The 17,254-nt window shown below is 39.3% G+C and overlaps 1 protein-coding gene across 2 annotated transcripts in view; it reads right to left on the reverse strand.

Moving 5' to 3' along the window:
- Positions 1–208: 208 nt before the first annotated feature.
- galnt1 (UDP-N-acetyl-alpha-D-galactosamine:polypeptide N-acetylgalactosaminyltransferase 1) overlaps positions 209–17,254 on the reverse strand; it is a 65,933-nt gene continuing 48,887 nt past the window's right edge. For both annotated transcript variants that reach the window (XM_079470056.1, XM_079470057.1), the window contains exons 6-13: positions 11,617–11,824; positions 9,424–9,594; positions 8,458–8,575; positions 7,634–7,814; positions 6,630–6,769; positions 4,862–4,960; positions 4,604–4,738; positions 209–2,076 (exon numbers count right to left, since the gene is read on the reverse strand). In XM_079470056.1, coding sequence (XP_079326182.1) covers positions 1,930–2,076; positions 4,604–4,738; positions 4,862–4,960; positions 6,630–6,769; positions 7,634–7,814; positions 8,458–8,575; positions 9,424–9,594; positions 11,617–11,824 — 1,199 coding nt within the window. In that variant the 3' untranslated portion in view covers positions 209–1,929. The remainder of the gene's footprint in view (positions 2,077–4,603; positions 4,739–4,861; positions 4,961–6,629; positions 6,770–7,633; positions 7,815–8,457; positions 8,576–9,423; positions 9,595–11,616; positions 11,825–17,254) is intronic.

Consider the following 17,254-nt stretch of genomic DNA (forward strand, 5'->3'; position numbering starts at 1 on the left):
TGAACTTGATTTCTGGGAATATATATTGTTAGCAGTTCAAAGAATTAATCAAAAATAACCATTTTACCTAAACACATAGCTACTGAAAATAATTTTAAATTGGTCTTTTCACTTTTTCCTCGGCTGTATATATATATATATATATATTGATTGTTTCTGATACACTTCAGCATGAAATTGTCATAAACACCAACAGAGGAGTTAGACTGTAAACTTTCTGTGGTTTATTTCTCCAGGCTGTGGATCATCTCAACACAGGGCTCTCCAACCCACCAATCAGCAGGCCAGATCATCATCAACAAAAAAACAAAAAACAAACTAAAGACATCCCTTTGACAGATATAAACACACAGTGATCCTGATATTCTATCCAAATACTTGTGAAATGTCATCTTCAATTCATCTCCTCTTCTGTAGTTCATGTAGATTGGACAATAGTTTGACAATTTTAGAATCTTATAGTGTGGAGTATTAGAACCTTTAGAATCTAAAATCATAATTTCTTTGCAGAAGAAATATTTAACATTAAAGATCATGAAGGACATGAAGAGTGCAAGATCATTTGAAGTATTTGGGCATGGTCAAAAACTTTTAAGTGTAAAAAACAACAACATAAAGATTGTTTCCCAATTTTCCTCTTAGTTTTTTTAGTCTTAGTTTCTTGTTTTTTCTGATATGACACGAGATCCGAGTGACTGAATTAAGAAAAGTGAAATGACAGATCAACAATAATATCTGAAATGCAGGACATAATTCTGAATAAATCTCTTTAGGCTCACACCTAAACACGCGAGTTGAAATGTTGCATGTTGTTTCTCTTAAAGCCAGACACTGGCCACAATCATGTTCATATGACAAATTGATGAATTAAAAAAGGAATGTGTCTACATACATATCAGTAACACTTTGAAGTGAAAATAAACACAGACGAAATATCAGACAAAAGTAAATGCAGTCAATCTCTCTGACACACAAAAACAGTGACACCAAGCCCTTGTTGGATGATATGACAAAATATGTTCCATCTCTGCCCGATGAACCCATGTGCTTATGGGTAATGCAATTTGTTACAAAGGCAACCATTTTAATCAAATTTTGTCAAACTGCCATTATACCTTTTGGAGAGACAACAGTCCTACAAGAGTGAAAAGTGCATTTATGTGGCACCCAAGAATGCAGAAACCAAGAATCTGGTGTAAAAAATGTTGCATGAACACTGACGATATGAAAGGTTTCTTATAAAGTCCTTGATAATCCATCATTTTGTTGGTTGATTATAGATCACTGATCGATCGTGGTTGTCCACTTTAGATTCATTGACAGATGTCAGTATTCGTCAATGGCCAGAAGGGGAAGTCCTTGTTTCTCAGCTTGGGGCGAACAGACAGCAGTCCACTAACAACCACAGACACTGAAGGAAGATCCATCCTGATATGTAACACACTCAAAGACATGCACACACATGAGCTCAGACACACACGCATATTAGCCTCTCCTTCATGTGCTAAAAACCCTTCGTTTCTAAAAGGCTTAATATAATTAAAAGGGAACTACTCTGTGGAAAACCATCTGGCCCACACATTCTCAACACATACACACACACAACACACAATGATACTCTATAAGGGAGGCGTTCTCGTAAACATAACCAAAACGCCCCTTCTCATAGAACAAGGAGGCCAGGGCATCAAACTCAAGTGTTCTCTCCAATGAGTCTCTCTCTCTCCATCATTTGCTCATTTCGGTGGAGTGATGGGAGATTCATATACATATGCAGTTCTGTTTGTATAGATCTATTAAAGGCAGACCACCAGGTATTGAGAGAAAAGCAGTCCTCTCTCTCTCTCTCTCTCTCTCTCTCTCTCTCTCTCTCTCTCTTTACATCCATGTGAGAGTCCGTCCAGCTGAAGCTCAGTGTGCTTGCGTGTCTCAAAATATTTCAGGCAGTGTGACATTGCGGAGCAGCCACTGCTGTGATCGGACACCGGTGCAATCCCTGACGCTGGGCACCTGACTGTCATCTTCAGAGGCCTTATCCAAACACTGGTTACTGTTCACGTGTACCAGACTCAGCTTCTGCAGAACAGAGGAACACATATATACTGGCTGTGAGACATAGTTAGCTCACACATATACACCGACTATTCTGGATGCACTATTTGGTACAATTTGAGAATAAGCTTGTCATTTCAAACCTGTATGAATTTCTTTATTCTGCAGAACACAAAACAAGATATTATATGAAGAACTTGTTGACCGAACAATGGCGGTACCCATTCAATTCTATTGTATGGACATAATAAGCATGTGGCCTGTGGCTGAAATGAAGAATACAACTATTTTGTGTTTTAAACATATGCAAAACAATAACAAAGGTGTAGCTTTATGATGCTGAGGAGGAGCATGAAATTATGGGTTTATCTGCACTGGTAGTGAAAATCAACACATTCACAATTCCTCTTCATAGATGACGTCATGAAATAAACTTTATGATGTAATTTATGAACAGTAATAGTGTGTTAGTAGTTTTTAGATATTTTAATACAAACATACAGCACAAGCTCTTTAATTTATGAGGTGGCCAATTCGTATGAATCCGTACAGTGTAAAGCATGCAAAAACAAACAATATGTATAAAAACCAATAGTGAAGCCCAAACCTCTAAACTTAAACATCACTGGCGCAAAAGCAGATCTCGCTAAAGCGTACGAATGAGATCGTACAAATTCATATGAAATAGCCACCTTGTAAAACAGTTGTCATCCATTGACATATCTAAAGGTTATTGCACTTTTAACGCTGGAAAAGCTCAGCTTCCCCCATTTTCTTGTATTTGTTTACATTCTACTCTTGCCACGACCAATATGGCGGCGCCTTTGACATATCGTCGCAGCTGACCAAAGCAGCCATTGTGCTTTGAAAGGTATTATTTCTTACCTCTATGAATTGTACAAGGTGAATGCAATGCATTATGGGATTATTATTTGGTGCCCTCTGTTTGTAAACAGCTCATTATGGCATTAAGGTCATCCGGGTATTCCACACATGTGCACAGCATTTATACTGTAATACAATAGCACTAATAATAGATAGAATGGCATTCATACCCACACTAAACATTACATGGATGGATGGACATAAAAACCTGCACGCTTTGAGACACAGATAAATTGTCAATGCACAGGGATATCTTTACAGCAGGAACGTGTGCATTGGGCCTTAGGTATTGTTGGGCCTACACGAGTTTAAGGTGTGAGGGCACGTGCGCGCACAAAGATGACTTTGTGATGGTAATGTATGGTAATATATGCTGCATAGGTGCTCCGGTGGCAAGTGATTTCCTGATTTCTCTGTCTCTCAATCTCCCTTCCATTCTTGTTTCTCTCTCCCCACGAGGGAAACACAACCTTAATCTGACAGTGCAAAGTGCCTGCTCGAGTTCTCTATTCTGTGCGCAGCTTTCCGTCTCTCCAGGCATGTGGCCAGCGTTGGGGCATACGATGCGGTGTGTGCGCGGCAGGGGGGATGTGTTGAGAGTGAAGGGGTGAAGAGAGAAGCAGCTTTGGAGTAACAGGCCTCTTTACACCACTGGCAGTGGACTGCAGCCTTCAACTTTCTCAGATCAAGTGTAAAATGTTCAATAAGGTTAAAAAAATGAACTGACAATGCATTAATCTTTGGTCATTGTAAAATCAAATGTTGTTCGTAAATGTTACAATTAACATCAGCTAAGATGAATAAATGTAGTAAAAGTATTGTTCATTTTTACATTATACAGTAGTAAAATAATGTTAACGTATTACACGCTAATTAAAATGTCGCTCAACAGGCCTGAAGTTGCGTTTTAACTACATTCCAAAATAGAGCAGCAACGACGTGTTTAAACTGACTGAAAGGATTTTTCATGCAATTTAACTAAATCAAACTGTGTTTATAAGGGAAGCCATGGGGTGGATGTGTGTGTTCATGTACATGATGACAGCACGGCCTGCAGACTGACAGCTTTAAAGGGTTAGCTGAATGTTGTTTGATGATATATGACATATACTGTATGAGGCAAGAAACACCCTAGAGAGACACAATACTTGAGTCATAAGCACGTATGCATACATGCATCAGCGGAGGGCCACAGGACATACATTATTACAGCTGATCAGCAGACTTGTTTTATACGTATCAGACATCTTAATCTGTGTTTGGTGTGTTTACTGTGACCCAGGAGTCATTGTTTTTATGCTTCGAGTGTAAAGTGACTATCTGAAGTCAAATTACTGCAGGTTCATACAGGACACATAGTCTACAGTATATACTGTATATGCACACACCAAATAAAGTTTTGTTTCATTCTTTTGTGTTTTTATTTATATTAGCATTTTATTAACACTGTTTTCAGACGTCTTTTTAAAAATGTGTATCTCCATATTTTGTGATTGATTATTATTATTATTCGTTACCCTTTATGCTTGTCACTGGGTTTTGCAAATATATAACCGATAAAAAGTATTAAAAAGTGCATCAGAGGAAGAACAGCAACAATGTAATATAAGAGTTAAACACCCAATAATGACTGCACAGTATCTCACAAAACGTAGCCTAAACTCACCACCGGGTCATAGTCCCAGAGCTGGTTCCCTTTCAAGTGATGGCACTTGAGCATCATGACAGGGCCGTTGAGCTTGGACACATCCAGGCAAAGATCATCAGTTCGGATCTCTTTATTGGCCGTGTAGGAGAAAACCTGAGCAGACGGGAAAGGTCACAATAAGTCAGTGTCATTTCAGTGGTCATCGTAAAACATCACCATCATTATTCAAACAGCATTTGGGTTTAGAAGCGAGAGAGAGAGACGCTAGCGGCCGACCTGATTGCCGCCCATTCCGTGACAGTTGAAAATGCCCACTTTTTCATTTTCTTTTCTGGCCATGTTATCCAGGCACTGGTTAGTCTCCACATTGCGGATCTGGAAGAGAACGGATCACACAGATAGATTAGACACAGTCAAACAGCTCTCCCGCATGAATAAACACAGTAACGTCTCAGTCTCTGTGTCAAACATGCTTAATTACCCAAAAGCTTATCGCACACCGAGTTTGGTGGGGGGGGGGGGGTGTATCGATAAACACAGAGACAACTGTGCCAATCAAATACACGAACATGCGTCATCCAAAATACTTGAACACACGTCAGGAACAGTGACACATACAACTTCACCAGCACCGTGATTTTATATGACTAACACAAACTCATTTTGTTCCAAGGATGTTTATTTTTATTGTAAAACAAGACTGCAAAAATACTTTTAGCATTTGAAGTCTTCTATTGCTTTAAAGTGAATATGAACTTGCTTTGGAGTATTTGAGGTCTGAAAAGATACAGAGCACCTTTTCTATTATTTCGACCTGTTTTTCCAGTTTTCATTTTCTGCAAACATATGCAAATTGAAACAACATTTTTATTTGAAATTTGGGAGAAGTATCGTTAGTAGTTCATAGAATAAAACAAAAATGATGACCTAAACGCAAACCTATAAATAGTAAATTCAGAAAAACTGAAAATTATTTTGAAATGGTCCAATAATCCAATTTGAGTTTCTATGAATGCCTAGGCCTCTCTTTCTGCTAGGTTATTGTGACTGTAAAGAGGAGAAAACTTAACATCCTGTTCGAAAACATCTGCAGTTAGCATGCACTGTAACCTTGAGGGCTTTTGTGTGTGTGTGTGTGTGTGAGATTGTTTTGTTTCAGGAGAAGTGAGAATGAATGGAAAGTCACAAGATAGACATAACAGCAGAGACCTAGAGGCCTTTTAACATGATTTAATTAGTTCTCAAGTATATGCCATATTTGATCAACTAAAGGATTATATGTCCTATCTCAGGACATCAGAACTCTTTTAGAGCTTTCTGTTCATGTTTAAGTCACTATCTATTGATAACCAATCATGTGAGTGTGATTTACTTAAGTACGGACATAATTTGAAACCTCTGTTTGCATAAATATCACTGTATTTGAATGTAAGCAGAGCATCCCGTGGAACTCCTTGAGAGCGCTGAAGCTGACTTCTGCCGGCAAAACTACACACGATTTTCCTTCAGTAAATTTTCTTCTCTATTGATTGCATTCCTGACTCTGTGTCTTCATTCATCTCAACTGGTCTATGGGTCTTTTACTGTGAGCCCCCTACAGTGTGAACAGGCCTTTCCTCCTCACGATGTGGAAAAGAGAGACAAGGATGAGTGAAAAGAGAAGGAACTGCTGACAGACCGCGGCGATGGAGACTCAAGCAAACAGAGTCAAAAAAAGTGAGTCTCAAACATCAGAAATGACACGCATGTTTAATTCATAAGACTGTCTGACAGAGAAAGAGGAAGAGATGGACAGATGGAATGAAAGCGAGCGGACGAGAGACCGGACAGGAAACGCGACGATGACAGAATAGAGGAGACTGGGACAGAATAAATGTCTCTCATTTCCTTAGTGAAGTGACAGAATAAAAAACGTCTACCCTGTGACTGTGTGCTAATTCACACCTGCTAATCTTCGGCACAAACAGAAAACTGTTTATCACACTATGCAATGCATTCGCTCTCAGTGTGTGTGTGTGTGTGTGTGTGTGTGTGTGTGTCGCACCTCTCCAAGGGAGTAGTAGTGTCGTGGTATCTGGGAGTCTGGGTAGACATTCTCTAGGTACCAGGAGAAGGGCTTACACTGCAGCCTCTGTCTAAGAGATGTTCTGGATGAGATGTCTCCATAATCCACCTTCGTCACACCTACCACGCACAAAGAACATTAAACAAACAGAAAAGTTTGAGTGGAGCTTGTGTGTAATAGTTTTTAAAGGGATTGTTCGACAACAAATAAAAATTCACCCTCATGTTGTTCAAAGCCTGTATATGACCCTATTGAATACCTGTTTGACTCTTGAAATTGTCAAAAAAAGTTGGAAAGATTTTTGGGTAAACTATCCCATTAAATATATTATAATCTATGATATTATAGGCAGCTGAAATGGCTTTGCTGGATAGGTTCTAGAGTGGTTGCTTTTTGTTCAAGGTGAACAGAGACCCACCTCAGGTCTATATCATATTCTGGCTCATGATGGAAAATTTGTTGGATTTAAACACATTTACTAGTCTGCCAGGCAAACATTCCAAGTGTAATTGACTAAAGAATTGACCTCTCACCACCAAGCTGCACGATTTTTATTCATGTACGGTATCACGAATGGTGAAGGACAAGTTGAAGTTGAATACTTCAACTTCAAAAAGACGAGCAATAGTGACGTTTGCCTCACAGCACTAACAAGCCAGAGAGACTCTATACAGGCATGTACATAGAGAAAGAACACAATACATTCAGACAGATAGCTGAGCTACGGTGGACACTTTTGACAGTGACGTTAATATCCATTATCCAACAACTTCTGAGTCAATACCGCTCTACTGGCCGTGAGGGCTGATAACACGGACGCGCGCACACACGGTAACAGATACAGACAGACACAGAAAGACAGCGACTGAGATGAATAAAAACAAGGACCGATAAACAGGAGGATAAGGACATTTTTAAACCGCAATATTATATTTTCGAGGTTTGTTGTGTGCGTGTTTATCATGCAAATGTGTGTGACTGACCAGGTGAGATGATGTAGAAGAAGTTCTTGAACTCATCCATCCAGACCTCTGCCAGCCGTCTGTTGTTCTTGTTGATGATCTGACCGGTTCCTCCAGGGAATGTGTAAGGAGTTGCTTTACGGAACACGTGACCCACGTGAGAACATGTGACGATTTCAAGGGTTCCCCCGCACTGCCAGATCTGTGAGACAGTTCATGTTCTTTCATTTTAATCAGACTAGCTAAGCAGCATTTTAAGAGTGCTTATATTTAATATGACTTTTACTGTCTGTGGTGCTGTATCATGCTGCGGTTCTAGATATAATATGAATATAAACCATTATCTGCCAATCTGATTTTAAAAAAAAGTTTTTTTTAAAAGTTTTATTGTAGTGTTATTCAAATTCATATTTAACTTTGCTTTTGCTTTTGTTTAATTTAATAACATTTTTGATAATTAAGATTAATTTATTTCATTTTGGTTAGTTTAGTTTTTAATTCTGTTTTGTTAATAATTTGAGGGCTTAACTTTAAGATATTTCATTGTTTCCGTTTTAGCTAGAAAAACATTCCTGCTTTCTGTTGAGTTAAATTTGTATGTAATATACGTATGTAGGCCTACATTTCATTTCAATTAACAGGGATGATTTAATTGTTTTAGTTTTAGTTAAACTATAATAACTCGAAAACGTATGAATATGATATTGTTTAAATATATACATTTTCAAAGCAATCACTCTTGACAAAAGAATAAAAAGTGCATATAAACTGTGTGCATATCCAAAGTGTAAACAGCAGGAATTATGGGTAGGAAGCTCAATGATATCATCAGTAGTGAGACTGACCCTGAAGGAAATCTCCAGATTCTCTCCTCCCCAGATGTCCATGCCTGCATCATACGTGCCAATCTCTTGAAAATAATCTCGGTCTATAGAGAAGAGACCACCCGCCATGGTGGGAGTCCTGCAGAGACAAATAGGAGTGAGCAAAAATGAGAAAGATGTGGATAAATTCTGTCATCCAAAACGGCCCCTTGAGGGATGCGTTCGCATCTCATTAAAGCAGCTTTGCCTGTCTGGTTCTCTAGGTCGGGAACAAACACATCTCCGCGTGTCACTCAAAGGAATGACATCTTCAATGGAAGTCTCACGTTTACATGCGCCTATTACGGAAAAAACATATTTCTCTTCCTCTTTAAAAGTCTTTCTCTCTTTGTCCTTTGCCTCAGCACGCGCTCTCTGTTCTTTCCTGCATTGCTTCCATCTCTCCCCTGCAGCACGACTCATTTCCAGTCATGTTTTTCTCAAAAACCTGCTGTTGTTTTGCTCTCTTGTAGTTTCACACTGCTTTGCTGCTCAGAAACCCAAGCTCTGAAGTGAAGGGAGGCAAAGCAAATGAGCAAGGGGTGGTGAGACTTAAAACAAAGCGAGCAGAGTGGCGTCAGAACTACTTTCTGATCAAAACAACGCATGCGTTTGGGAAAATAAGAAATCCGGCATCGAAAGGCTAACAGCTTCCCTGTTATGAGGTGAGGAGGCAAACAGACTTTCATCTCTGCAAAACGCTTGTGTGGATTAAAACTCTTCTGTTTGTGTTAACCGCAGAGCGTTTAGCTTCAGGGCAGGGGCACAAGCTGCACTTGCATTTTTCCTAGCTTTGAGGTGAATATGAAATACAGTGTTGGAAAGATTAAATAAATGTTTGTTTTACCTTTAAAATGCATTGGCAAGTCAAAAACGTGACCTGGTGACACATGGCGCATATGTGGGTAATGTGAGTTTGAATCTGAATTATACACTATTGTGTGTTACCTGACAGGCAGAGTTCTGTCTCCTTTTCTGCGGTCCATCTCTCTCTGTGGTACTGGATACCAGCGGAAGTTCAGCTTCCAGTTAAAGCCTCCATATGTCATGTCGGACCCCGCCATGTACTCGAAAGTGTCATCGCTGATCACGTCAATAATGGGACACACAACAGTTCTCCTGTGAACACACACATATGTTTTTTTATGTGGTGGGGTATTGACTTCTTGTTTTGACATCTATTGTTAAATGCCTATGGTGCTTTGACATATGCTAATGAAATTCATGTACAATGATATATATCATATATGAAACATTGCCCTGCTGAAAAAAACTAAAAGAATATAAAATGGTTTCCATTAAAAAAAACATTATGGACCATTACAAAATCATTTTTGGCCATTATTCCAGTAGGATTTAATGGTGTTCTACTGGTTCCCATCTGCCAGATCCCACCAATAGATTTCATCACACACCAGTAGACACCATTATCATTTCCCCTAAATTCAATACTCACATCAACTCCCATTATAACCATTAAACTTGTTTTTTCTGCAGGGTGTGATAGTATCACATTAGTTTTTGTCCTTTTTTAGCTAAATTTAAAAATTATTTATTATGTTTATTAGATCATTTGAGTCTTCGCAAGTCTGCCCAACATCCTGCAAATCTTAAAACCTAACCTGCACACACACTTTTTATTATATACTCTTTACTGAATTAACCAACACGACCTCAGCAATCTAAATAAGTTAAGTCGGATACTGAATAGCCCTTGTTTATTTCTGAATTCAGCTGACAAGCACACCTCTCTACACTCAAACAGATGCGGACACAGATCAGAGGGGACGTTTGCTAAACTTGTGTCATCAATCAGCACAAAGCATCCCGCTGTGATGCTAATAGTTGCTATGATGATGGATCACACACACAGTCAGACAAACACACTTCACAAATAGAGCACTGCAGGCTCACGCATCTTTCCTAAATTCAGCATTCTGGAGCTTTATATACTAATGATGCCCCAACAGACCGCCAGAGGCAAGACAACACGGAGGATCAGCACGCGTGTGCGAGCATGTGCACATGTGTACGGTCCAGAAGTGGGAAATCAAGGAATAAAGCACAGATTACAGTTCATGTTCCATACCTCACCATCTCTCCCGTACAGGTGAAAGCTAAGTAAAAAAAAATTATACAGCATTACGAGTAAACAAAGCACTAAGAGCTATTGATCTCTTTGAAAACCAACGAACGGCGGAAGCGAGGGTGTGTGTGAAAATGACTGGTTCATTTATAGGTCCACCACAAATTGCAGAAATGAAATGAAAGGCATGCGAGCACGCGCCGGGTGTAACGTTTCAGCGTGTGTGGCCGCATTTATGTCCGAGATTTCTAGTGGAATGTAATTTTTCAACCAAAGCTTGAATAAACATGTTCATCTTTTACTTCACTGCTAATGCTAGCAGGCAGCAGAGGATTTTTTGTTTACCCAAAAATGAAAATTCTTTCATCATTTACTCATCCTCATTTCACAAAACTGTGTGACTTTCTTCACAAAAAAATTATTTTGGAGAATGTTGGAAAGCAAATATCATTGGCCCCCATTGAATACCAAAGCATTGACTCAAAACCACTGAGACTTCTTAAAATATATTTTGCATTGAACAGATAAAAGAGACACATACTGGCTTTAAAAGACATGAAGGTCAGTAAATGAGGACATCATTTTTATTTTTGGGTAACCTATAACCAAGTCTTAAAGGTAATGTTTTACTAGGTTTGCAACATCTGGTTTCTTTTAGACTGCCACAAAACTCCTGAAATATGATGATTATGGGGCAGGATGTGCACCTCACTTTTAACAGCCATGTAACGCCCCCCGATTACAAACAAATATCCAACACACAGCAGACATCTTGTCTTCATGGATATACAGTATCTGACATGTATCAGTGTCTGCTGATACATCTGATGGCACACTGGGGTTTGTGGTTTGAGAATATTCCAGGTCGAAAAACATCACATTTGATATGTGTTGCTAAAACAAACACATACACTATGTTATTTGTTGTAAATAGTCTCTGTTTCTTAAAGGATTTATCGGCTGCTGTGCTCTTCCGTTTCGTCTTGAGGTAAGTAAAGTAAGTAAGTAAATATCAACCATCAAATAAGGAATCCATTGGGAGCTCAAGCGCTTACTTGTCAAGTCTGATGCGTGCGAGCAGTGGCTCCAGCCAGCCAGTGGTGCATTCACAATGGGCATCCAGGAAGGTGATCACCTGACCCGTGGAGATGGACGCCCCCTTCAACCGAGCACGGATCAGGCCGGAGCGTTGCTCCATCCGTACCACCCTAACGGGCACCTCCAACTGTCGCACGTACTGCTCCAACTGACGTTTCAAGAAGTCTGCACACACAAAGAGGGAGGAAACATACAATTATACACTAGTGACACAAAATATGTCATTTCCAACCTGTATGACTTTCTTTCTTCTGCAGAACAAAAAAGAAGATATTTTGAAGAAGGTTGAGGAGCAAACAACATTGACCCACATTGTATGGAAAAAAAACTGAAATATTTCACTAAATATTTTCTTCCGTGTTCCACAGACTAAAGACAAAGTCATATACCTGGTTTTGCATGCCGTGAGGGTGAAAAAATGTTCACAGAATTTTTATTCTTGGGTGAACTATTGTACGTCTGTAAGATGTCTGCGAAAGATTTGGAAAACTTCTGCTGTGTAAAAAGATCTGCTTATCATCATAGAAGATTTCACTCATTCTAAATCTTAAACATCTTACAGACGTCTTATAGATGTCTATATGGCATCTGAGAGCAGACGTATTGCAGATCAGCAAACTATGTATTGTAGATGTCTTCCAGATGTACTGTAAACATCAATCTGAGGTCTGCCGGATGTAGTGTGCTATCAGGGTGCAGGTTCAGGTCATAAAAGAGACATTAAAGTGTCATAAATCATCTGATTATCATTGTGTTCAGAAGAAAAACTGAGATATTGAATAAACATATTGTGACGCACACAAGCCCTTCTTCATCCATTCTCAAGCACTTCAATGATTGATCAAGTATGGCTCTACATAAGTGTCTGCTGTGGGTGGTTGAGTTCATGTTGCCGATGATTCAAACGCTGTTTTTGAGAGCTCTCAGCTCCTGATGCCAGAAGAGGATCAACATGCTCAGCTGCACCAGCCATATTAAATTGCTCCTATTTCAGCTTCAGCTACCAAAGCTTTGTGTTCTTATCAAATAAGCTATTTTCAAGAGACACTGAATTGTCTGAGAGGATTATTCAAACCAAGGCAGATGCTGCAGAGGTCACACTATGACCGTGAAAGAGAACAAAGCCAAACGAGGAGAACTCCTGTGAAACATCAACCTTTATTTTAGTTGCATTTATGCGCGTAAATTGACCAAAGCGGCCGACAAGGTAATCTGTGTATAAAGTACCATGCATAAACCTAAATGGACAGTGCACACAATTTTTTTTTTGTAATTAAACATGTCAAAATTATGCTGGTTTAACTATCCCTTAGTAATAAATTGTACAAAAATACGGTGCATGATGAAACGAAACTCAGAAGAACTGGTACATGCCAAACGTGCAAATACATGTAATCACAAGGCTTTGAAAGGTTTGACATGAGAACAAGTCTGTGCAATACGCTTCCACGGCAGCTTTATCTGCTTTCTTATGCTTTATTTGACGAGCGATATGTGGAACAGAACACTCTGAACTAAATGTAGCTGCAGGAATTTCTCATTGCAATAAGGCTCCAGAAATAGAAAGATAAAGCGGAGAGATCAAGTGATGTATTCAGCAGGGAGAGAAACAGCGATTGAACTTTCATTTTATGCCTCATGTTACTGTCTGGTAATCTCCTCTGTTTGGCTGTAAACTGCGAGAAGACATAAGCAATCAATTGTTTTCGTCATCTTTAAAGGGACAGTTCACCCAAAAATGAAAATTCTGTCATCCTTTACTCACTATATAGTTGTTCCAAATCTGTATACATTTCTTTGTTCTGATGAACACAGAGTAAGATATTTGGGTGAATGCTTGTAAATAAGTTCTTGGACCCCGTCGACTACCATAATAGGAAAGATTACACTAAAGAAGATATTTGGAAGAATGTAAGACAGCAAACAGTTATGGGGCACTTTTGACTACCATTGTCATTTTTCCTAATGTGGTAGTCAATGGAAGCCAAGAACTGTTTGGTTAAAAGCATTCGTCCAAATATCTTTCTCTGTGTTCATCAGAACAAAGAAAAGTATACAGATTTGGAACAACTAGAGAGTGACAGAATTTTCATTTTTGGGTGAACTATCTCTTTAATACAAGGAATACAAATACACTGTCTATAGGCCTGATCCTTCTATACAATGACAGTTCATAGTAACCATGGGCTGTAAAGCTCCATAAAGTACAAGAAATAGCAAATCGTGTTACAGCATCACATTTTTCTCACAAGCCAATCAAATCCAGATTCCAAAAATAAAGTCCCTTCTAGGTCTGTTTCACACAGACAAATGTCACATTATGGAAATTAAATTGGAGGTGTTGTGAAAGCCATTTCATTACATCAAAAACTGTGTCAAATTTGTACTCCACTCAACCCTCGCTGTGTCTATACAGTACGTGTCTAAATCTATGCATATGTAAATAAATATCCTGGCGTATTCCTCTAGTCATTTAAGTGGAAAAAAAGGGGAGGAGAGAGTGGGCGAGAGAGAGAGAGAGAGAGGAGAGCGAGAGAGGACATCATTAGAGGACAAAATTGAGCAGAAGCTAGATGAGAGAAGGAATTTGGGTCTTTATCTCTCCACAGGAGCGACAGATTAGCATAGACGAGGAGGGAAGAGGTGGGGGGAAGATGGGGGGCTGGCAGCTATTCTTATGCAGGACGTGACCTGAGGAGTCAATCTATTACTGAACGAACTAGTGCACGTGTGTGTGCATGACACACAGAGAGAGAGAGAGAGAGAGAGAGAGAGAGAGAGAGAGAGAGACATAGATGTATCTTTTTTTGCATAGGACAAAATGTTGCACCGGTTAGGAAGGAGTGTGTGTGCGTACAGGTGCTGCCTCCATTGTGGTCCTCATGAGGGAAAATAATTCAAAAACATACAAAATGATGCTTATTAACCATGTAAACATTCATAAAGGTTTCTGTGAGAGTTATTGGTGTGGTCTGGGATATGGGATAGAAAATAGTCAGTGTAAAAACAATAGATTACTATCATGCCACAAAGATATCAAAACAAATGTGTGTACCCACATAACTATATTTTGGGGACAAATTTGTAGACAAAAGTTAGCAAGATTTGATTTTATAAAGAAAACATATTTGTAGAAATCTTCAGATTTTGAAAACAATTCTTGGGACCCATTTGAATATGTAGGAGGCTATAGTGTTAGGTTATAGTGTTTATAACTAGCTGCGTATAAAAACAATAGAAGTTTATGGGATGTCCTCATTTAATAGAGAAGTAAACGTGTGTCACGAGCTTCAAAACAATTCAACACCTAATGATTTTACAGTCTCTCACCAAACTCAGTTTTGATCTCTGCATAATCATTCCAGCTGCACATACTGTACAAACACACCAGACTGACTGTAAAAACAAACAACTACAAACGCAGCTTACTGAGAATCCAAACACACACATACTGTACTGTAGATCACTATCATACTTTGCTTAGGACAACAAAGTCTCCGGCTGCTGTTAAGCTTTCGAGAAACATCTGTTTATGTGTGCACATAACCTAGGCTACTTAACATCTGAGGTAATGTTTCCTGGGGGATGTCGACCACAAGCCAGCGCAATTTAAGCTAACATACACACTCGAAAAAGTCCAAAGCAGACTCTTCCTTGTGAATCCACTAAAGAGGAAACGATAGTTTGCTGTTACATTCACTATTTACCCTCCAATACAGACAACAACTGTAGGAAGAGAAACCATGGGAGAAATCAACAAAGAGAAAGAAGGACAAAAGGGAGAGAGTTTTTTTTTGAAGAGTGCCCTTCGGATAAATAGTGCTCTTAAAACTGTAAAGTCAGCATTTCCAGTGTTGTGTGAATGACTGAGTGTGTAAGTGAGAAACTCACATTGATATATTACACAAAGAGTGTGTGTTATGTGTCAGACTACCACAAACGTTAAATAAATTATTCCTATAGAGTGTTGCAGGGATGATGTACTTTTGGAAGGCCAACTTGGAAGTTAGCGCCACATTAGTTGCCTTGACCAACGATTTTTCAGAAATGGTAAGGCTTTAAAAAAATCAAGCGGGATATTACTAGTGTGTTTTATGACCCTGAAGTATTTGCTGCTTTTCTTAACCTTAACCTGTTAACCGGCTTTTAAGGAACTGGATATGCTAAAACCCTAACTAACTTGAAAGTTTTGCATACAAAAATATGTCATCCCTGTGGCATTCTCTTGCAACCAAGCACACGTGTGCTGACAAACTGAGCTATGATGCTCATGAAGGCGAGTTTGAACCTGAAAATTCCTCAATGCCCGCAAACCTCCACACTATTAGAAAAGTAGGTTTTTGAAATGTGTTTGTGCCATAGGCCTATAGAGTCACACTGATGTGAGTGGTTTAGCCGGCTGTCCGATTTTGTGAGGAAATATTCACCCGACAGCGATCCACTCCAAGCCGGGTGTCACAGGCCACTCGCAAAGGGATTTCACAGCCGTGCCTGTGATGCCCGAGGCCGAGACTTCTGCAGAGGTCATGTATCCGGGGGTAAAAGGCACTTCAGAGCAGCTGCCATGGAGACACTGCCAGCCACCAGGCACATTGCTGCACATTTCTATGGCACTGCCAAGTTCTGACAGCTTTCCTTCAGCTCAGTGGTTAGAGAATGGCGCTGACAATGTCAAGGTCATGGGTTCGATCCCAGGTATTGCCCATACTTAGAAACAAATGTGTAGTATAATGCAATGTAAGTCACTTTGGATAAAAGCGTCTGATAATGCATAAATGTTAATGTGAACGACTGTCAGGTCACAGTGTGTGCGAATGCACGGCGGGATGGGTTATTGACAGTGTAATTCCAGGTATATATTCATTACACCTACTAATCCACTAATCCCATAATCTAGTTCAAATTACAGGTTAGTGCGGCAGATAAAGACAAAAGAGAATAGAGTTATACACCCACACACACCAGCATACACACAATGGACTCTCACTTTTTTTTGATATGTGTAAATGTGTTGGAACAAACACACTTGCTATTCATGTCGTAAATCTACGGAGCCCGCCAGATCACCTGTCGGAGAAAAAAAAACAAGATCCGCAAATCCATGGCCAGTTTTGTACCTCGTTCACTCGGTTTAAAAACTGAATTTACAGATTCTAAAACTGTTCCCATAGTTTACAAAACCGTGTTCACGGATTAATAAACCATACCCACGACATCAAAATCTGTGCTCTTGGTCTTGTACACTGTATCCTCATTTTTTTTGCATGGTAATTCATAAACCATGCACACGCTTCGCAATCTGTTCCCACAGTTTAGCAAAAACAGAACAAGCTTCTGCAGGAACATTGATGAATATTGCATATTGCCTTATTGTGTAGACTATATTAGGCCTATAAGGTGTCTTAATGTGTTAAGCACACAGGCGCGGCTTGTACAGGGCAGATAAGGCACACATGCAACCTGGCCACTTTTGATGAATGTATATAAAATAAAGTGGACCTTTGGAGACTATGCAACGCAATAAAATGTTTCAGGAGTAGTTTTTTAGGTTTATATAAAATATGGCGTTTAAATGCTGTACAGAAAGTTATACAT

Source organism: Barbatula barbatula (genome assembly GCF_947034865.1).
Source record: "Barbatula barbatula genome assembly, chromosome: 12".
NCBI lineage: Eukaryota > Metazoa > Chordata > Actinopteri > Cypriniformes > Nemacheilidae > Barbatula > Barbatula barbatula.